This window comes from Crotalus tigris, unplaced genomic scaffold (assembly GCF_016545835.1).
Source record: "Crotalus tigris isolate CLP2741 ecotype Arizona unplaced genomic scaffold, ASM1654583v1 scf7180000018682.9941245338:1185362, whole genome shotgun sequence".
In the NCBI taxonomy this organism is placed as follows: domain Eukaryota; kingdom Metazoa; phylum Chordata; class Lepidosauria; order Squamata; family Viperidae; genus Crotalus; species Crotalus tigris.
Genome location: NW_024097143.1, coordinates 519,442 through 541,223, shown reverse-complemented (window position 1 = coordinate 541,223; position 21,782 = coordinate 519,442). Strand labels below are relative to the sequence as shown.

General features: G+C 40.7%; 1 protein-coding gene across 1 annotated transcript; it reads left to right on the top strand.

Annotated features, from left to right (window-relative positions):
- The first annotated feature begins 1,014 nt into the window (after positions 1 to 1,014).
- LOC120313429 (vomeronasal type-2 receptor 26-like) lies at positions 1,015 to 18,962 on the top strand. Its single transcript, XM_039355343.1, has 7 exons — positions 1,015 to 1,296; positions 2,117 to 2,314; positions 2,447 to 2,545; positions 10,164 to 10,391; positions 13,002 to 13,078; positions 16,198 to 16,307; positions 18,064 to 18,962. The coding sequence occupies exons 1-7, from the start codon at positions 1,015 to 1,017 to the stop codon at positions 18,960 to 18,962; spliced, it is 1,893 nt and encodes a 630-aa protein (XP_039211277.1).
- The last annotated feature ends 2,820 nt before the right edge of the window (positions 18,963 to 21,782 follow it).

Here is a 21,782-nt window from a genome sequence, read left to right as displayed (position 1 = left end):
TCCAGGACCCTCAGCCTCCAGCCCCTTGGACAAAAAGACCACATTTTTTAAAGAGATTTTTCTCTTTCTTAGCTAAAGAACATGACTAATAATGCAAAAAGTTCTTCTATTTTTATTTATGGTACCTACCTACCTACCTACCTACCTACCGATCTATCTATCTATCTATCTATCTATCTATCTATCTATCTATCTATCTATCTATCTATCTATCTATCCCTATCACATTTACAAACTGCCTATCTTCCTCACAGTTACTGTGATTATTGTCAAATAAGATATAAAACATAAAAATATAGATAATATAGATATTATAATATAAGGCAGATTAAAACAAGAATAAAATGTCTAAAATTCAGAATTAAAAAGACAGGGCAGGTCCTTCAAGCCACTAACTAGCCCTATGGCTGTGTGCATCTCTGTGGGTCCCAAGTGAGTCAGCAGAACCAGACATTTCTGAACAGTCAAGAGAATGGGTACCAACCTCATCTCCGGTGGACGAATGTTCCAAGGGGCAGGGACAATGGCAGAGAAAGCTCTCTTCCTGGACCTCATGAACTGGAGTTCTTTAGCTGATGAGATCTGCAAATACTTTTCCTAGCAGACCAGGTGAGATGGGCCAAAGTAATGGGATGAAGATGGTTCCATAGGTAGCCTATCCCAATGCCAGGTACTTCAAAGGTCATAACCAACACCTTCAATAGGACCTAGAAGCAAACTGGCATCCAATGCAGCTTGTGCAACAGAGGTGTTATATGTGCAGTCCTTTAGGTGTCCATAATTGCTGGCACAGCCACATCCTGTGCCATCTGAACTTCTAGATACTTTTCAAGAGTAGCCCCAGGTAGAGCACAGATTGTTAGATTGTCAAATTTGTGCACTAGACTTATAAGACAGCAATCCAACTGATTAGTTATAAATGTCCTTAAAGGAACAGTTTCAGGAAATATGATGTGATTTTATGAATAGAAGATGAAAACTAACTGCAGTCTCTTATCTTGCAGCATACAGAGTATGAGCTTCTGTCATGTCCTGCCCTTCTTCTTTGCCACTCATGAGATCAACCAGAATCCAAAGCTGCTACCCAACATCACCCTGGGCTACAGCATCTATGAGAACTTTTTCAACGCAAGGATAACATATGAGGTCATGATGGACTTGCTGTCTACAGGGCAAGAGAATGTCCCAAACTACAGTTGTGGAAGACAAAATAATCTTCTGGCTGTGCTTGAAGGGACTGATTCGGAGTTCTTTACTTCCATTTCAACTATGCTGGGCATCTACAAAATTCCACAAGTAGGAATGAATACTGAAGCTAATTTCATTTTGTAAAGTCTATTGATAATCCAAAAGGGGTCAGATAATAAATAAAATAGTCAGATTGCAGAGCTTAAAGAACACCTGAACTATTCATCAGGCATTCAAATACCTTTCCTCATTCTTACATCATTGCATATCTTGATTTTTTTTAAAGATACATGGATTACACAGAGATTTTTCAACTGAATGAACCTTCACCCATAGCTCATCTGAACTGCTCTCAACCATATTTTGCATGGAATTTGCATCCTCTTTCCCCCCCTTCTGCCTCTTTTCCCTGTCTTCTGGTCACTGCAGTCTCATGTCTTCGCAGACAAAAACATCTTTTTACCCTTATTCCAACCAATTCCAAACAACATCTCTAAGGATTGTAATGAAAATAACATAGGCAAATGTTACTTTAAGAGAGTTTTTCCCTACTTGCACGTAAAGACAATGAAAACATACCCAGCTGACATATTTTTTTCTACTGCATTCACATGATGTTCCATTTTCCCCAATCTATGATCAAAGCAAATCAAATGATATTATTTTTAAAGCGTTTACAATACAAGAGTACAGCAAAAACAGAAAAACTGTAATACAGCTATTTGTTATATGGGAAAGGAAAAAAATAGGATAATAAAACAGCACATCTAAATTGAAAATTCTGTGCAGTTGTATAACTTGGTGAATATAATTGACCAGCTGATATGTCAGTATAGAGTTAACATCAGAAAAAAAGTCCCTTAGAGATAAGAACTTATTTTTGTCCTTAAAAGCAAAGCAATCAACCATCTTTTCTGTTTCATCTTAGATCAACTATGGGGTCATCAGCCACATTCCAGAGCAGAAACATCATTTTCCTTTTTTCTACCCGGTGAGTCCAAAACAAGAACCTCCTCACTTGGCAATTGTCAAGTTGCTCCTGCATTTCCGATGGACGTGGATCGGCCTCGCTGCTCCGGACAATGAAAGCGGAGAAAAGTTCAGAAGGACCTTTGTGCCAGAAGCCGTAAGGAAAGGTGTCTGTGTTGCCTTCTCAGAAAGCTTACCCTTGGGTCCTAGAGCAGGGAGGGAAAAGGACATCCTTGAATATTTTAGCGACACTAAAGTGAAAAGTATTGTTTGTTACTTGAACTTTCAGGTCACATTAATACTAGCAGTGCTAATACGAGACATTGAAAAGAAAAAAATCCTGTTTGAGGAAAAAGTATGGATTGCTACAGCTTTGTCAGATTTAAATGTGAGATTATTTTACCGATTGGTTAATCTCCAGCATAACCATCTTTTATTATCCTTCTCAACTAAGTCAAAGAAAAGGACACAATATTATGATTTTGATTCACATTATTCTGCTACAGGAAAGTTTGGGGAGGCAGCATTTCTGTGTTCTTATTCAAGCCCTTTGTTGTCTAAGAAAGTTTGGAACAGATGCCTGGAAAAAGAGACTTGGGAAATCCCATCCCCGGATCTGGTTGGAAGAATCCTGTCTGAGGATGGCTCCAGTATTTCCACAACAATCCAGGTTGTGGCCTGGGTCCTCAGTGCTGCCTTTTCCTCCCAAATGAGTAAGAGGAGAATGCCTGTTGGGGACCACCAGACACTCCAGATGGTACTGCCATGGCAGGTAATGCTTCTTCAAAATGTTGCTGATGGTTCCCTTTCCATTCTTAAATGTTACATTAAAGATAAGTATCATCATATGGGGATGACCTAACAACAATTGCCTGTTTCTAATATTTGTTCTAACCAAACAAATAGTTTGTGTTGCTGAATCTTCTAGATTAAACCTGGTGTGCTGATTCAGGATGCTTGTGACATTAGGATAAATGTTTCAAGAGACTGGAAGTTTCTTTTCACAATTGTTGAATAAATAACAGTAGGATGTGACATTTTTTACATTTTTTAAAATCCTACAAGCTAGACTCCAGCAGTATGTTGACCGAGAACTACCAGAAGTACAGGCAGGATTTCGAAGAGGCAGAGGAACTAGAGATCAAATTGCCAACATATGCTGGAGCATGTAGAAAGCTAGGGTGTTCCAGAAAAACATCTACGTCTGCTTCATTGACTATCCTAAATGTTGAGTCCTTGGCGAAAAGCAGACACGAGAAGCAGTTGTAGTTCTCAGGTTTTCTTTTATTCTGTGTTCAGCTTACAGGTGAAGGCTTCAGCAGCGCCCAAAAGCTCCCAGCCTCTTATATAGGCAATTCCCGGGTCAATGTGTTACTTTTCCCGCGCCAGCACCCGCGCATGCGCACAGGCGCTGGCAACAGCCTGTCTGGTCCCGGGCAGCTTGCACCTGCCCGGGACTGCCTGCAAATGCCCCGAGCCCGTTTGCAAGGCTCGGGACATAACACCCCTTTCCCCCGGGCTAAGACTACTACCAACAGACAATTATTTCTTGATGCAGTGTTCTACTCCCCAGTGCTCCTACTGTTTACTGGCTTGTGTTTAGCCAGCAATGTTATGTAATCCTCTAAGTACTTAGGAGATTTCCTTGCTCTCTGTGACCTTCTCAGCTCTGGGTTTCTGACAGGTGTTCCCTGACTGAAGGGAGACGTGAGCCTGTTCTCCTTATCTTGCCTTGGTGCCTTCCAAGGACTGTGCCCCAATGCCTGGCCTGCTTGCTCGCCCACCGGGCTCATCAGGCCAGGGCTTCTGTCACTTTGTGACCTGGTTGACCTGCCTAGCTGTAGGCCCTCGGGCCCCTTGAAGTGATAGCCACTGCTGGGCGTCTCTGTAGAACCTCCTAGGTCCGTCCAAGACCTGTCAGGAGGCTGTCCATTCCCTAAACCCCTTTCTGTGTCCGGGCTCGTGTGGGTTTCTGTACCTTCCCAAAACTCAGTTACTCCCTGATTTGGGTTAGAGGTGTTGCGGTCGGGACTTGGTTCCTCGACCACCTCCCTGTATGTTTGACCCCCTGTAGGACTTGGGGTAAGGTCAGGCCAACTCTGGGGATTATGTGCCAGCTCTCTTGCGGGGTATGATTTATTGGGATGCTCCCGGGTATCCTCCCTGACTGGAGTACTGGCTGTGCAGGTGAATAGTGATTGTACCCCTGGGGTGACTCCCTGGCTGGAGTAGGCGTGAATGCCTGGTAGTTGGATAGGCTCTTAGAATTCCTGTTTGGGGCACTCGCGGAATCCTGGAATGGGCCGTTTGTGGCTCCATCATTGGAGGTGGGCAGCAGCTCGTGCCCCTCCCTTTGCTCTAAAGGGTCCCCCTCCCCCCTGGAAAAGACCCAGGAGTCTCATCTGAAAGATCCCGCCTAGGGCGGAGTTGGTCGATGTGCCGATGCAGGACACGACCGTTGTCCAGGGCTACCTCGTAGGATAGAGGACCTGTGACCCTGGAAATAGAAGCGGGGACCCATGTATGACCAGGCCCGTAATTGCGAGTCCAAACCGGGGCACCCACAAGTAGTTGTCTAGGTGCCCTAGGATGTGAGGTAGATGAAGGCAGTCTGTCCGGATGCAACCGGTCAAGCTTCGTAGTAAGTTTGCGCCCCCAGCGAAGTTCAGCTGGGCTTCTCCCTGTAGAAGTGGACGGTGTGGTGCGGTAAGAAAGGAGAAAGTCAGCCAACCTGTGATACCAGTCCCCATAGGTGAGTCTTTTCAAGGCGTCCTTTGTGATGCGGACCATGCGTTCAGCCATACCGTTGGTGGGCGGGTGGAAGGGTGCAGACGTGGCATGACGAATCATGTTAGCCTGTAAGAAAGCTTGGAATTCGGAGGAAGTAAATTGAAGGCCGTTGTCAGACACGATGACATCTGGAAGCCCGTGTGCATCAAAAATCCCCCTCAGTACCTGAATAGTCTTTGCAGCGGTGGTGGATGAGACAGGTACAACCTCAAGCCATTTTGAATGACTGTCAATGAGGACCAAGAAGAACTGGCCCTGAAAGGGCCCAGTGTAGTCAATGTGCACCCTAGACCATGGGGACTGTGTATCCTCCCATCTATGCACAGGAGCTTGGGGCATCTCTGGGCGAGAGCGCTGGCACAGGTGGCATGCATGCACCTTAGCCTCAATGTCCTTATCTAAACCAGGCCACCACAAGTGGCTGCGCGCAAGGGCCTTCATGCGAACAATGCCAGGATGACCCTCGTGGAGGGACTCTAAGATCCTAGTCCTCATTGAGGTGGGAATGACAACTCTGTTTCCCCAAAGCAGACAACCCTGAGAAGTGGACAACTCGTTCCTTTTGGACCAGAAACTCTGAAACTCAGGACTAGGGCAGTGCTCAGGCCATCCAGACAAAACCCAAGAAAGGACACGTGAAAGTGTGTGATCTGTGCCTGTTTCAGTGGCAACATCCCTCGCATTCAGAGGGGACTCGGGCAAGGCTTGGATGGAAAGAATGTTGACAGCTGGCACAGGGTCAGCTTCTACAACTGGCAGGGGTAGTCTACTGAGGCCATCAGCATGGCCCATTTCTTTTCTAGGCTTGTGGAGTAATGAAAAATCATATGCAGACAGAAAAATAGACCACCTAAGCATTCTAGGGGAAATGATTTGGGGAGTTTGTTTACGTGTGGTAAACAGTCCCAGCAGAGGCTTATGGTCAGTGAAGATCGTGAAATGCCTGCCATACAAAAAATCATGGAATTTTTTAATTCCAGCAACAACAGCCAGAGCCTCCCTGTCTATCTGAGCGTAGTTGCGCTCAGCAGAAGACAGTGTTCTGGAGTAATATGCAACAGGAACCTGAGTTCCATCAGACCTGAGGTGGCTCAGGACGGCTCCTACCCCGTAAGGGGAAGCATCACAAGCGATGCACACAGGAAGGGACTCATTGAAGTGTGCAAGTACACTGTTAGAAGTGAGTAAGGCCTTGACCTCATTGAAACTAGCCTCATGTGTTCGTGACCACTGCCACACTGCTTGTTTGTCTAACAGCCTGTGAAGAGGCTCAGCTACACTAGCTTTATGTGGAAGAGAGGAATTGTAGAAATTCAGGAGGCCCAGGAAGGCCTGAAGTTCGGCCTTAGACTTTGGCCTAGGTGCTTCTAAATTGGGAGTTAGTTTAGATTCAGCAGGGTGAATCCCAGCAGCATCAATTTTGAACCCCAGAAATTCAGTAGAAGGCACCCCAATTTTGCATTTGTCTTTTTTGAGCTTGAGGCCTGTTTTCCTGAACCTTAACAGAACAGCCCTTAGCCTTTCAGCTAGAATGTGTGTGGAGTCTCCTGCAATTAAGACATCATCAAAGTAGGGGCAAACCCCCGGTATGCCCCGTAGTGTGTTTTCCATTACGCTTTGGAAAATCCCAGGAGCGACATTCACTCCAAACTGTAGCCTTTTTACCTTAAAGGCTCCCCTGTGGGTCACAATAGTCTGAGCTATAGCAGCATCATCATCAACAGGCAGCTGTTGATACGCTTGAGCTAGGTCAAGCTTTGCAAAAACGCCCCCCCCCCTTGAGGGAGGCCAGAATATGACTGACCACAGGAACAGGATAGGCATGTTGCTGCAATGCCTTATTAAGAGTGCATTTGTAGTCAGCACAAATGCGAATGTCCCCATTTGCCTTTAGAGGCGTGACAATGGGGGTCTCCCAAGGGCTGGAATCAACAAGTTCTAGAATTCCCTGTTGGATCAGTTTGTCTAACTTCAGTGTCAATTTTACTCTTTAAAGCAAAAGGGACCCTTCTTGCTTTAATTCTAATTGGAGTGACAGTGGGGTCTAGTTTTAAGGACACAGGGGGTCCCTTGAATGTGCCCAGCTGGGGGCTGAAGACATCTGCAAATTCTTTGCAGACTTCCTGTAGGTCGAGTGTTTGTAAGCTGTTGAGCCCCGTGACGTGTATCCCCAAGGCTTCAAACCAATCGAGTCCTATGAGACTCGTTCGTTCACCCCCTACTACTAATAGGTCTAGTGGACCTTCAAAATTCTTATACTGTACATTAAGGGTGGCCTCCCCCTTAACACACACTCTCGAATTCTGAAAATCTGTTAGCACAATGTCAGAAGGCCTTAACTTGGCCTGAGTTCCACTGCCGGAACAAATCTTCCTAAAAGTAGGCAAGGAGATGATTGAAAGTGCAGACCCCATGTCTAGTTCCATGGTTAATGGAACCCCTTGTAGCTTCACCTTGAGTGACAGCTTTTTCTTAATGGGCTTGTGTGTGCCTGTCCTAAGGATGCTCCTTCGCGAAGCGCAAAAACCTACCCTATTCTGGCTAGGGACCCTGGTACCTTTCAGGCGCAGTTCTTCCTGAGGTAGTACCTTTTGTCGGCCCAGACACACAGCTGCAATATCTCCTTGTTTCCCGCACGCCCGGCAGATCGCGGCGCGGAACTTGCAGTCGGCTCTCCTGTGGCGACCTCCACAGCCGATGCACTTGAGGGAAGCTGAAGAGCTTCCTTTCCGGTTCTCTTCCTTCGTGGGGTGAAGACGGTCGACTTCCTCGTCCGGATCCTCCTCGGAGTTCCCTTGGACTTCTTCTTGGTGCACGGATGCAACATCTGGACTGTTCCTGATCGGCCGCATGTTCTTGATGGCGCCGCCTGCTGCTTCTTCTGCGGTGACCTCTCTTAAGGCATCTTGGAAAGACCTTTTTGGCGAAAAGCCTCTGTTGTAGCTCTCGATGCCTTAGCCCGCACACGAATCGATCCCTCAGTCGTTCTTCGAGGTCCTTGAACTCGCAGTGCTTGGCGGCCTTTCTTAATGCGGCGATGTATTCTTTGGCCGATTCTCCGGATCGTTGATCCCTCTGCTCGAAAGTGTGGCGCCATGCGATGACGGACATCTTAGGCTGGAAGTGCTCCTTCAGTAGCTTCTTTAGATCTGCATAGTTGACAGACTCTAATGGGACAGGTGCTGCGAGGTTCTCCGCAATTTCGAAGGCATCTTGACCACAGACACACAGCAGGGTGGCAGCCTTCAAGCTATCTTCCCTCACTTGGTTCACCTTGAGGTAGTTTTCCAACCTGGCTACGTAGGACTCCCACCTCTCTGGATGTGAGACATCGAACTCCGAAAGCCTTCCAATTTTCGCCATCTTCAGGAGACGGGTCTATCAGCCAGCCTACCCCCGAATGCACGCTGGATTGGCGGGTAGCTGCCGAGTCAACTCCGTTCCGCTGCTCAGGACTCACTTGGGTAAGCTTACACCTCTTCCTTTCCAGACGATGTAAGGCATCCCACCTTCGTCGCCAGTGTTGAGTCCTTGGCAAAAAGCAGACACGAGAAGCAGTTGTAGTTCTCAGGTTTTCTTTTATTCTGTGTTCAGCTTACAGGTGAAGGCTTCAGCAGTGCCCAAAAGCTCCCAGCCTCTTATATAGGCAATTCCTGGGTCAATGTGTTACTTTTCCCGCGCCAGCACCCGCGCATGCGCACAGGCGGTGGCGACAGCCTGTCTGGTCCCGGGCAGCTTGCACCTGCCCGGGACTGCCTGCAAATGCCCCGAGCCCGTTTGCAAGGCTCGGGACATAACACTAAAGACTTTGATTGTGTGGATCACAACAAATTGTGGCACGTTCTTAAAGAGATGAGAGTACCAGACATCTTATTTGTCTCTTGAGAAACCTATATGTGGGTCAAAAAGCAACAGTGAGAACAGGACACGGAACCACTAGCAGTGGTTCAAAATTGGGAAAGGAGTCTGGCAAGGCTGTATATTGTCACCCTGCCTATTTAACTTATATGCAGAACACATCATGAGAAAGGCAGGGCTAGATGAATCAAAAGTTGGAATTAAGATTGCCGGGAGAAATATCAACAACCTAAGATAGGCAGATGATACCACTCTAATGACAGAAAGTGATGAGGAACTAAAGAGCCTCTTAATGTGGGTGAAGAAGGAGAGTGCAAAAGTTGGCTTGAAACTCAACATTAAGAAAACCAATATCATGGCATCCGGGCCTCTCAATTCCTGGCAAATGGATGGGGCAGAAATGGAGGTAGTGACAGATTTTATTTTCCTGGGCTCCAAGATCACCTCAGATGGGGTCTGCAGCCAAGAAATTAAAAGACGCTTGCTCCTGGGGAGGAAAGCTATGGCAAATCTAGACAGCATACTAAAAAGCAGAGACATCACCCTGCCAACAAAAGTGCATATAGTTAAGGCCATGGTTTTCCCAGTTGCAATGTATGGATGCGAAAATTGGACCATAAGAAAGGCTGAGCAACAAAGAATTGAGGCCTTTGAACTATGGTGCTGGAGAAGACTCCTGCGAGTCCCTTGGACTGCAAGGCATTCAAACTGGTCAGTCCTAGAAGAGATCAACCCCGACTGCTCTTTAGAAGGCCAGATCCTGAAGTTGAAACTCAAATACTTTGGCCACCTAATGAGAAGGAAGGACTCACTGGAGAAGGGACTAATGCTGGGAAAGATTGAGGGTAATACAAGAAGGGGACGACAGAGAATGAGGTGGCTTGATGGAGTCACTGAAGCAGTAGGTGTGAACTTAAATGGACTCCAGAAGAAGGTAGAAGACAGGAAGACCTGGAGAAACATTGTCCATGGGGTGACGATGGGTCGGACATGACTTTGCAATTAACAAAAACAAGGATGTGACATGCTCTATTGAGTTTCCACCATTGTTGCACAACATGTTTGGGATCTGAGCTTACCAATTTCAAAAAGAAGAGTAGGCTAAAATAAATTAAAAAGATATATATGTGTGTGAGAAGGGAAGACACAAAGACATAGACAGACAGACAGAGTGGAAAGAGCCTGTAAGAAACAATGGGAGTATGAAAGAAAGAGAGGGAGAGATGTAATTAAAGTGAAAAATATACTCTTCCTATCACATTTGCAGACAGAAGCACTAGGATAAAGTACCGCTGTTTTGACTTAGTGCTCAAATGAGAATGTATACATTGCAAGGGTGATTCTCCATGTCTTTTCAGCTCCATCCATTTCTAAGAAACTTCCAGATTTACAATTTTTCTGTAAATGACATTTATTTGAATGAGTATGGAATTCCCACTGCTGACTTTAATATCATGGACTGGGCAATATTTCCCAACAAATCTGCTGTTGGGGTGATAATTGGGAATGTTGAAAAAGAAGTCTCTTCAGACATCAAGATCTCTGTGGATGAGAGTGCCATCATATGGCCAACATCTTTTAACCAGGTAACCAAGTCTGCCTCTATGTGGGTTTTATTGTTCACCTGTTCCTATGTATCCATGTGATTTTTTGGTTTATCAGTCTTTTAACTCAGATGGAGAGTCACCACTGCTAAAAGTACAAGTTGAAGGAGAAATTATTTTTCATGGTCTTCTCAAAAGATCTGTTCTTATGATAAGGGATATCCGGTTTGATGTTGTAGTGATACAGTTGTGGGGAGTGCGAAGCTCCACACCCCACAGCTGATTTCCTTCTACCAGGGAGCCCCAAAAGCCCAAAAGTCACCCCAGAGAGGCAATAACAAAGAAGGAAACCCTTGTTGATCATGGGCAGGTCGCAATTAGCACATTTGATCTGAGGAAATCCCTCCAAACCCACAGAAGAGAGATGGACTGCATTTATGCAGTCTGTACAAGAGCTACTGACAGCTGGGAAGGGTGAGGACTAGCCCTACGAGAGGATCAATAACAGTATGTCATGGAACTGGGTGAGAAGATCCTCTTTCTATCTACCATTTTTGAACACTATTCCTTGGAATAAATTCCCCCAAAGCAAGAACTCCCCAGATGTGACTGGAGGAAGGGGATATCCCCCCCCCACCAGAGAAACAAAAGTGGGAGGAAGAAAACTTGAAGGGGGACAGGAATAGAGAATACAGAATGATAAACCATGAGTAATATAAAGACATTGCTTTGCTAAATTTGATCAACCATCAAAATTATTAATTTGTGCTTAAAAAATAATAGTATGAGACTAATCTTATGAATAACTTTTGATTTAAACTCCAATTACTTGGGAGAGTGGCATCTAGTGGTGAAATAGAGACAAAATCTTTCATATATTATCCCTGGGATGGACTTGGCATAAAGCCCAGATACAGATAAGCAGCCAGCTGGATGACTTTGAAAGCTCTTGGAACAGCTGAAGATAGAAGGAAGCAGGACTTTATATAATATTTTATCACTGAATGTATGGAATTATACTGCTCACTGTGGATTACAAACGTTGGTTGACCTGGGATTTCAAGAAACATCTAGAGACAGAGAACAATATGGCTTTTTACTACTCCTGGCTTGGTGAGTCTTACTGATTGGTTTAAGATTAGCTGGCCATTTTGATTACAAATATCGATTGACTTTATAACTACTCCTCCAAACCTGATAGTGACAGACAGTTTTTTTTGAGATAAAGATACTTTCCAGGGGGCACAACAGATTGATGATAGAGTAACTGGAGGAATAAAAAAACAGAGTATCCCAAACCTTGCTAAAACTTCTAAAAAATCTCCTTCATCACCATCATCTGGGTAGCCCAGCCCAGTATATCAGAGATTGATTGAAGCCATGATTCAACAAGAAATGAAATGCAAACAACATTGCAATCAATTCAGGAAGCAATTGTTTCACATAAAGAAGATACAAGGAAACAAGGAAACAAGAAACAATTTGGATAAGATAAATGAGCAGGTCTTCAATATAAACTCACAATTAGAAAATTCTCAACAAATGATTACAAAAAATGAGCAAGAAATCCAGAAAATGGAAGAGAAATCAAAAGAAACTAAGAAAAAGATGGAGGAAAGAAAAGAAGAAAATCAAAAATTAGCACAGGCAAATAAAAGCTTGGAAGATACAATCACAATACTGGAAATGGAAAAAGATCACACTTTTTAACAGAACAGAACGTACCTGAAGATAAGGAGGAAGTCCTAACATAAATGATTACTAATTTGTTTGCTGAAGCACTAGAAGTGAAAAAAATGAGATGGAAGGAGAATTGGATCAGGTATATAGAATTAACTCAAGCTACACAAGGAGACATAGACTCCCTAGGTTCACATTAGATTTGTGAAAAAAACAATGAAATATTGAAGAGAGTAAGAGATGAGCTGCTGATGTATAGAAAAAAAGAAATTGTGGTCCTGAACAGATCCCTAGGAGGATAAGATATTCTCGAAAATACTACCAATTTTTGATTATAAAATTAAATGAAAAAGGAGTGAATTTCAGATGGTTGGTCCTAGAGGGAATATTAATAAATTGGGATATGAAAATTGGACTCCATCTTTAAGGCAACAGAGTTCTATGAGACATACAGAAGTTTTCTTGAAGAGAAAACACAAGAACCACAAGGGGATAGGGAAGATGAAATACAGAGAAAGTTAGTAACAGAAGAGACACCCATACAAAAAGAAGAAGAAGAAGAAGAAGAAGAAGAAGAAGAAGAAGAAGAAGAAGAAGAAGAAGAAGAAGAAGAAGAAGAAGAAGAAGAAGAAGAAAATACAGATACAGATCAAGAAAGAGAGTAGGTGATAAAAGAACAGAGACAGGAATTGTCCACTAGGTGAATAAAACCTAAATATAAGAAGATGGAGAAAGAAAGTGGAATTTTCTCAATGAATATAAATGAATTGAACTCCCCATCAAAAAGAAATATTTTCTGCACGATTACGGAAACTAAAAATAGATATAATTTGTCTCCAAGAAACACATATAAAAAAACAACACTATAAATTGCTGGAATATTCCAAAATTGGGAAACTTTATTTTACATCAGCATCTCAAAAGAAAAGAGGGGCCACTTTATATATAAAAGAGACATTGGAATCCAAACAGGTCTACTCAGATAAAGAAGGAGGAATCCTAATGGTAGAAATAATGATAAATCAAAACCAGATACTGATGGTAGCAATGTATGCACCAAATAACAAACAAGAAGAATTATATCAAAAATTACAAAGGAAAATATTGGAAATGGAACATCAAAGCATTTGTTTGATTGGAGATTTTAATGCAATTGTAGATAGAAAGTTAGATTATAGAAACAGCAAAAGAGAGGAAAGGGGAAAAAAGACACTCCCTAAGGTGTTTTTTAGAATGACAGAAGAAATTTCCATACAGGATACTTAGACAGAAAGTAACCCAAAAAAGACCCAGTACATGTTTTATTTGATTAGACATAAATCTTGGCCTAGAATTAATTAAGTACTAATATATATGAGATTGAGGTAAAACCTAACATTTGGGTGGATCATAATCCAATAATGCTGACCCGGAAAGAGGTAAAGAAGAAATCAAGATAGACTTTAAATCAATCTTTGTTAAAAGAGAAACAATTTGTAGAATTAGCAATAAAGGAAATGGAGTTTTTCTTTAAAGAAAATAAAAGGGAAACAATATGAATTCAGAATGTATGGGACATAGCCAAAGCGTACTTTATATTCTGGCAAATAAGACAACTCAGCGTATAAGACGACCCCCGACTTCGGCACCTATTTTAATGCTTGCGGAAGTCATCTTATACACCAGAAAGTACAGTATTTTAGAGGATTAGCTATAACATATATGGCTAAAAAGAACAACAACAAAAAAAACATAACAGAGAAGAATTCAAGAAACTGGAATTAGAATTACAAATACATCCACAAAAGAAAATTGTGAAAAGACAAATGGAGACAATGAAACATAAATTAAATTTAATAGAGTCAGAAGCATTGGTTCTACAAATAAAAAGGATAAAACAAAACTTTTTTGAAAATAAAAACAAGCTGGGAAAATGGTTGGCATATAAACTGAAAAAAGAAAGAGAGAAGAAACTGATAATAAACTACAAGATGAGAAGGGTGACATACAATTTCAAACTGATGCAATTAAAAAAACAAATAATTTTATGAAAAATTATATGATGTAGAAGGAATTTCTCGAGAAAAAAATGATACAATACTTGGAAAATGCAAACCTACCAAAAATATCAGAAAACCTAAAAAATATATTAAATGAAAAAATTACAATGATGGAAATCATAGAAGCTATAAAAAAGCAGAAAAACGATAAAATACCAGGACCGGATGTGCTACCCGCAGAGGTTTGCAAATATCTGCAAGATACATTAAGCCTACCAATGAAGAAAGTGTGAACGAGGTATTATTAGAAGATGGAAGCAAGTATTACTTTAATATGAAGGGAAGATTCAGATTTGACACAGATGAAAAATTATAGACCAATATTATTATTAAATGTGGATTATACATTTTTTGCCTCAGTAATAGCAGAGAGATTGAGAAGATTCTTGATTGAAATTGCTACTGTTAGATTAGCAAAAATGTTTAAAAATATGTCTAGCAAATGTTGGAAATGTAATCAAAATCCCAGTACATATTATCACTTGTGGTGGACATGTGTAAAAGCAAAAATCTTTTAGACTAAAATACATACTTGATGAGAAAAGATGTTAGGAAAACATGTAGATTTTAAACCTGAACTGTTTTTTTACTCGGCGTAATGCTAGAAAAGTTTGATAAACGAAATGTATATTTAACATTACATGTATTTGCACTGCACTGGAAAAATGAGATAGCACAATTAAAAGAAGCAATAAGGAAGAAAATATTGGACTGTGCAGAAATGGACAGACTCACATTGAGAATCAAAGTGAAAGAAGATACAGAATACTTTCAAATATAGAACTTATTTTATCAATGATTGGAAAAGCAGGGCAGAGAGTAAGAATTTAACCAATTTGTTCTTCCAGGTCTTCCTGTCCTCTGGAGTCCATTTAAGTTCACACCTACTGCTTCAGTGACTCCATCCAGCCATCTCATTCTCTGTCATCTCCTTCTTCTATTGCCCTCAATCTTTCCCAGCATTAGTGACCCAGTGAGTCCTTCCTTCTCATTAGGTGGCCAAAGTATTTGAGTTTCAACTTCAGGATATGGCCTTCTAAAAAGCAGTTGGGGTTGATCTCTTCTAGGACTGACCGGTTTGAACGCCTTGCAGTCCAAGGGACTCGCAGGAGTCTTTTCCAGCACCATAGTTCAAAGAATTTAAGCAATATGACTAGGCAAAAATCAACCCAGATAACACGTTGTTCATTAAGCACAAATGAATAGTAATGATAGAAAACTAATAAAAATACTTTAAAAAAAATCTATTTCTTATGATGGGAATACCAGCATTGTTCCGGTGTAGAATGGAAAACATGTTGTTGGCTAGGCCAAAGCTGCTTGTAGCACATAAGGAAACTTAGGAGCATCACAAACCAGGGAACTGGCCTTTGACGCTGAGGAACATACGGTAGGGCGTTTTATTCAGAGGAATCTTTGGTGTTCTCTGAGCTTGGTTGTTTGTTTGCAGGTAATTTCATTGGTTAATTTCCCAACTAAGTAACATCATCAATACCCGATGATAGCAGTGATAATGTTATCTACTCAAGTAATGAAATATCTGCAAACAGGCAGTCAAACCAGAGAGCATCAAGGAGTTTACAATTCAACCCTGAGTTATACAGAATTTCTTCTATTGAATCATTCAATGTTTTTTCAGAACTGGAGTCTCCTTTGAGACTCAGTTGATAGTAAATTGAGATCTAAGAAATACATATTGTAAGAAGGCAAAGGAAATGTTGTGACAGATGATGTCCTAGCAATTGCTAAGATAAGATGAAGTAACCTTTTGATTTCCATGCTTTGGACTAGGCTTTCCATAGTTTTGTATCGTTGATCAGTTGGCTGAAGCTGATAGGATCTGAAGCCCAAATGCAGAAAAATCCCAGCATAATGATGATTGGACTGGAGAGTCAGCAGCTTTTTCTGAACATTACGGGGACTCTGAGATTATAGCCTGCTGAAATGAAACTGCTAGTGGAGAAATTTCACTAAACAAAAATATTTTCATTGTATTTGGAAAAAGATCTTGAAAGTACCTTCTTGAATTCATGAACCCACTTTGGTGCTCGCTTCCATTTTTAGAAGTAATTCCCTCATTCATACATTTCTCTGATTTTTCTTTCTGTTCAGAAGGCCCCCTTTTCTAGGTGTACGGAAAGTTGCCTCCCAGGATATACCAAGCTGACTAGAGAGGGAGAACCAGTTTGCTGCTATGACTGTTCTTCATGTATTGAAGGAACTATCTCTGTGCAGGAAGGTAGGTAATTCAAGAACAAAGAAGCAGCACTAGTCTTTTATTCTAAGGATAATATAGTAGCAATAGGAATTGCACTTAGACTTACATATTGCTTCATAGTGCTTCACAGCATGCTCTAAGCAGTTTACAGAGTCAGCATATTGCCCCTCAAAAATCTGGGTCCTCATTTTACTGATTTTGAAAGGATGGAAGACTTATTGAACCTTGAGTTGATCAGTATCAAACTCCAGGCTATGGGCAGAGTTAGACTGCAATACTGCATTCTAATCACTGTGCCACCACGGCTCTGGTATTAGCAATATTTGTTCTCATATACTAATATGTTATATCTAGACTCAGGAAACAGACTAAAAACACTGCAAGAACTGTTCAGTGAAGGTAAAATTCACCATTGTGAATGTTTTCACAAGTTGCTGAAACAATAACAAGCAATTTTTCAAAAAGATTGAGAGACCTTAAGAAACACGATAGTATTTGAAACACATATAGAAAACAAGATTTATGATTAAGAACCATATATAAATTATTTTTAAAATACAACATGGAGGTGGAAAAAAATAAACATTTTTATGATAAAATGGATGCAAAATGTCAAACAATTAAGCACAATACAAAAATGAGAAGAGCTTTTAAAAAGAAAAATATAGAAAATTCACGCCAAGTTATAATTTAAGGGGAAATTGCTGCAAATGTTTTTCAAATGTTCTAAAGCTACATCAACAATTGCAAAATAAACAAATAATAGAACATTTAATGTTGGAAAAGCCACGAGAAGAAGGAACACTTTATCATCTGAGGTGGTTGTGCAAAAAAACCTCAAAAGCATTGGAATGAAATACATCAAATTATTCAGAAAAATCCTATACAAAATGAACTGAAATCACAAATATTCTTTATAGGTATAGTTTCAAAAAGCAAAAAATAATAAAAAAAAAAAAATGCTAACCCTAACCCTAACCTCAGACTCTACTAAGATATTTTTTCTGGCAGTCGCAAGAAGAAAGTTAGGAGAGATTTGGAAAAATAGATATTTTGGCAGTGATGTCAGATTGCGAGGTCAGTTTGGAGAATATGCATCAAAGACACTTGACAATACCTACAGCAGTGATTCTTGGCAACATTAAGTCATGTGGACATGAACTCCCAGAATTCCTCAGGAGCCATGGAATTCAGGGAATTGGGGAATTCTGGCTGAGGAATTCTGGGAATTGAAGTACATGTCTTAAATGTTGTGAAGGTTGAAAACGCTGATCTACAGAATCTGTGATTAAGTTTAAGCAACTTTTAAAAAGAATAGCTCCCGTATGTGGAACACATTGAACAGCAGGTTATATTTAAAGCTTTAGAACATGATTTTTAACCAGAAAGTTGTGAGATGAATCAAACCTAATATCAGATGCCAGCAAGAATCTTTACACTGTAAAGTAAAACACACACACACAGAGAAACAAATAGATTATGTGTGGAAATGTTGTGTTTGTGTTTTTGTGTTTATTCTACTCACAGCTTAGGGAAATAACAAAAGGAAAGAGAGAAATGATTTCCATAAACATAATTAACTACTTTATTCATTCTTAGTAATTAAGCATTTTTTCCTTGCATTTCATTATTTTAATAATATAATTACTTTAAAAATAGAGAGAGAAAGAGAAAATCTTCATTGCTCTATCTACATCCTGCTTCTGATTGTTTGGTCATGATGTACTGAATGTCATTGAATCACTATTTAAAAAGCAGTTGTGTTTTCCAGATGTAGCCCAATGTGCAAAATGTCCAGATGACCATTTCTCCAACGAGAAGCAGAATCAGTGTGTCGCCAAAGTTAAAACTTTCCTGTCCTACAGAGAAAACTTAGGTCTCATCCTGGCTGTCTCTGCCCTTTTTTTGTCTCTTACCACTGGCTTAGTTCTAGGAATTTTTATTAAATATCGAGAAACTCCCATAGTCAAGGCTAACAACCGTGATCTCACCTACATTCTGCTGATCTTTCTCCTGCTTTCCTTCTTGACTTCCCTTCTATTCATTGGTCAACCCAAGAAAATGACATGTCTTCTTCGACAAACTGCCTTCAGTATTGTTTTCTCAGTTGCTGTGTCATCCTTGCTGACCAAGACTATCATGGTGGTGATGGCATTTCTGGCCACAAAGCCAGGAAGCAAAGTGAGGAAATGGCTGGGGAAATCTTTGGCCAATTGCATCATCTTCTCCTGCTCTGGTGTTCAGGTGGGCATCTGTTTCATATGGCTGGGAATCTTTCCCCCATTCCCAGATTCTGACTTATATTCCCAAAAAGGGCAGATCCTACTGCAATGCAATGAAGGTTCAGTCATCATGTTCTATTCTGCCCTTGGCTACTTGGGCTTTCTGGCTTCCATCTGTTTCTTGGTGGCTTTTCTAGCCCGGAAATTACCAGGGGGCTTCAACGAAGCCAAGTGGATCACCTTCAGCATGCTGCTCTTCTGCAGTGTTTGGGTTTCTTTTGTCCCCGCCTACCTGAGCACCAAAGGAAAATACATGGTGGCTGTGCAGATCTTCTCCATCCTGACCTCCAGCCTCTGCTTACTTGGCTGCATCTTTGTCCCCAAATGTTATATCATCATTCTGAGACCTGACATGAACGTGAAGGAACATCTAATGTTGAAGAACAATGAGTGATCTAGATTTTGGCAGTTATATTTTATCCAAATTATTGCTAAGTTAAAATAAGACATTGCAAACAGTTATTTGTTCAAATAATTTTTTTCCCTCCCATGTGATTAATCTTACTATCAATAAATAGTAGAGTGAAGGTTATTGATGTTTCCTCCAGCAATTGAAAACCATGTTATTTGCCTTCTAATCTACATTTCTTCAATATCCGTTCAATATATGAGATGAATAAATAAGAAAGGAGAGTACAGTGTTGTCTCATTTCTTTACTGATCTGAAATCATACTGTTTAACTCTGGTTTTTTCAGAGTATGGCTTCGAGTCCTTGTGTAAATTTTTTAAAAGGAAAAAAAGATATTGTCAGACTGTCATTTCTCAAAAACATTCCATAGCTCAACATAATTTCTTTTAATTCTTCATTTAGTTTAAAAGATTGTTATGGTCACCTATCTTAAGACATATTTTATGTTTTATAATGTACAAAAGCCATAATCGTAACAAGTATTTCCCTTCAAAGTAAGCACTTATTTTTGTCCTCAAAAGCAAAGCAATCTGCCATCTTTTCTATTTCATCTTAGATCAACTAAGGGGTAAGGAATGGACCCACTTCATTCACTCTGTCAATATGCACAGATTTTATTCCTTGTTCTACTCTTGGTCCAAATTTTAAGCTAGACCAGCATAATGAGTCTTCCTCAGGGTTCTAATCCCTAACAGCAGAATCAGGATATGAGTCTCCCTCAAGGTTCTAGTCCCTAAGAGCAGAATGAAGATATAAGTCTTCCTCAGGGGTCTAGTCCCTAACAGCAGAATAAGGATATGTGTCTCCCTCAGGGTTCTAGTCCCTAACACCTACATACTAGGCTGGCCCAGTGGGACTGCTTTCTCCAAAATCAGCAACTAGGTCAGTTCGTCAACCCCCCATGACAAATGAATTGACCTTCAAAAATCAAAACTGAATTGCTTTTTCTCCTTTTACTCACTAGAAAGGGTGACTGAAAGCAGCAGAATAACCAAAATACCAAGCAAATACAATCCAGGCTCCACAAGTTTCTGAAACCAATATAGAGATGTTTTATCAAGGAGCTTTCCTCAGTATAATTTTTAGATGAGATGCAAATCTCTTGTCAGAGATGATGAAAAAATGATGAAAAAAATAAACAAACCCAGACCCAGGAAACTACAGACCAATCAGTCTGGTATCAATACCTGGGAAGATCATGGAAAAGATAATAAAAAATCAGATCTTTGAATATCTCAAAACAAATAAATATGAAGGCACTACTCAAGTACATGGTGTTTTGAATTAAGCATTCTCTCCTTTTGCATTAGGAGAGAAAGGAGACGAGCTCATTTCCATCAGGAAATGATTGATACTCTTTTGTATCAATAACTTTTTTTTTGCCGGCTAAAAATCTATTCAATTTATTAAGACATAATTTCAAAACTTCTTTCCCAAAAATATCTCAGTTGCAATAGTAACTTTGTAATTTAATTACAAAGTTTAGAATATGAGAAGCAACATTATTCTCAGTTTCCTTGAGTGAGTTGTGTGGGACTTCACATAGGGAGAAATGTGAGGAAGAATTTTCCTGGCGCTCTGTATTTGCAAATCACAAGAGAATTGACTCAGTAGAGAAATCTGATAATTTTGGGGGGAGGGGAACATTCATTCCCCACCCTCTCAATTGCCCTAAAGGTACAGATAATCCTCAACTAAAATTTCTGTTGCCAAATGAGATAGTTGTTAAATGAATTTTGCCCCATTTTACGACCTTTCTTGCCACAATTCAATTAAGTGAATCACTGCAGTTCTTAAATTAGTAACTTGGTTAAGAGAATCTCACTTCCTCATTGACTTTGCTTGCCAGAAGGTTGCAAAAGGTGATTATATCATTCTGGGACAGTGCAACCATCATAAATATATACCAGTTGCCAAGCGTTCAAATTTAGATCACATGCCCATGGGGATGCTGCGATAATTGTAAGTGTGAAAAACAGCCATAAGTCACTTTTTTCAATGATGTTGTAATTTTGAACGGTCACTAAATGACCTGTTGTAAGTTGAGGACTACCTGTATATTGCGATTCAATATTGAAAGCTGCTGAGAGATCCAGCAGAATACCCCACCAGAAGTTCAGTGTCCAGCAGAGTTAATTCACAGGCACAATCAGTGCTTTCTCTGTGCTGTGACTCAATGAGAAACCCAAATATAACAGGACCAGATATTCTGCTTCCCCAGAGTAAGCTTCTTGAATAATGGGAACAAGTTTCCTGAGTTGTTATTTTGACTATTAAATTGAAACTATGTCCATACGTTATGCAAAGGTTTTCCTCTCTTGCATAGTAGTAAGTGAAGTCATACAGAGAATCAACTGTGATTCCCAAATCCCTTCATAATTATCAAAATCACAATGATTACTTCATCTTCCACTAAAGGCTAGGGGACTTCTCTCACCCACAGTTATTTTGCAACAAGGTAGGTGTTAGTAACCCTCATCCACAGATTTCTCAAATATTTTGTAATTCTTATAAAAAATTGAAGCTCTGGTCCACAAGTGCCTCAAGGACGATGAACACATGGTGAGACTCCTGTAGGCATACTGTGCAGGTCTGAATTTTAATGCTGCCCTTTTAACGTGCCAGATTAAATTTTATCTTGCTTGACCAACTCAGTGGATCTGTGTTGTTTGCCTAGAGAACTTGGCTTCTCCTTAGACAGCTCTGAAGCCAAATATAGTGGGTGCCTGTCTCAGAGAATGACAGAAGTTCTCCATTATGATATCTGAAATACTGCTGATGCTTCTTCTTCTGGTGTATCATTT

Bases quoted from the DNA above. Each gene is read 5' to 3' on its own strand.
- LOC120313429 (XM_039355343.1), top strand. From the start codon at position 1,015: ATGAGCTTCTGTCATGTCCTGCCCTTCTTCTTTGCCACTCATGAGATC. The intron at 2,546-10,163 runs GTGAGATTATTT...ATGTCTTTTCAG, and splicing joins CAGCTTTGTCAGATTTAAAT to CTCCATCCATTTCTAAGAAA. The intron at 16,308-18,063 runs GTAGGTAATTCA...TTCCAGATGTAG, and splicing joins AACTATCTCTGTGCAGGAAG to CCCAATGTGCAAAATGTCCA.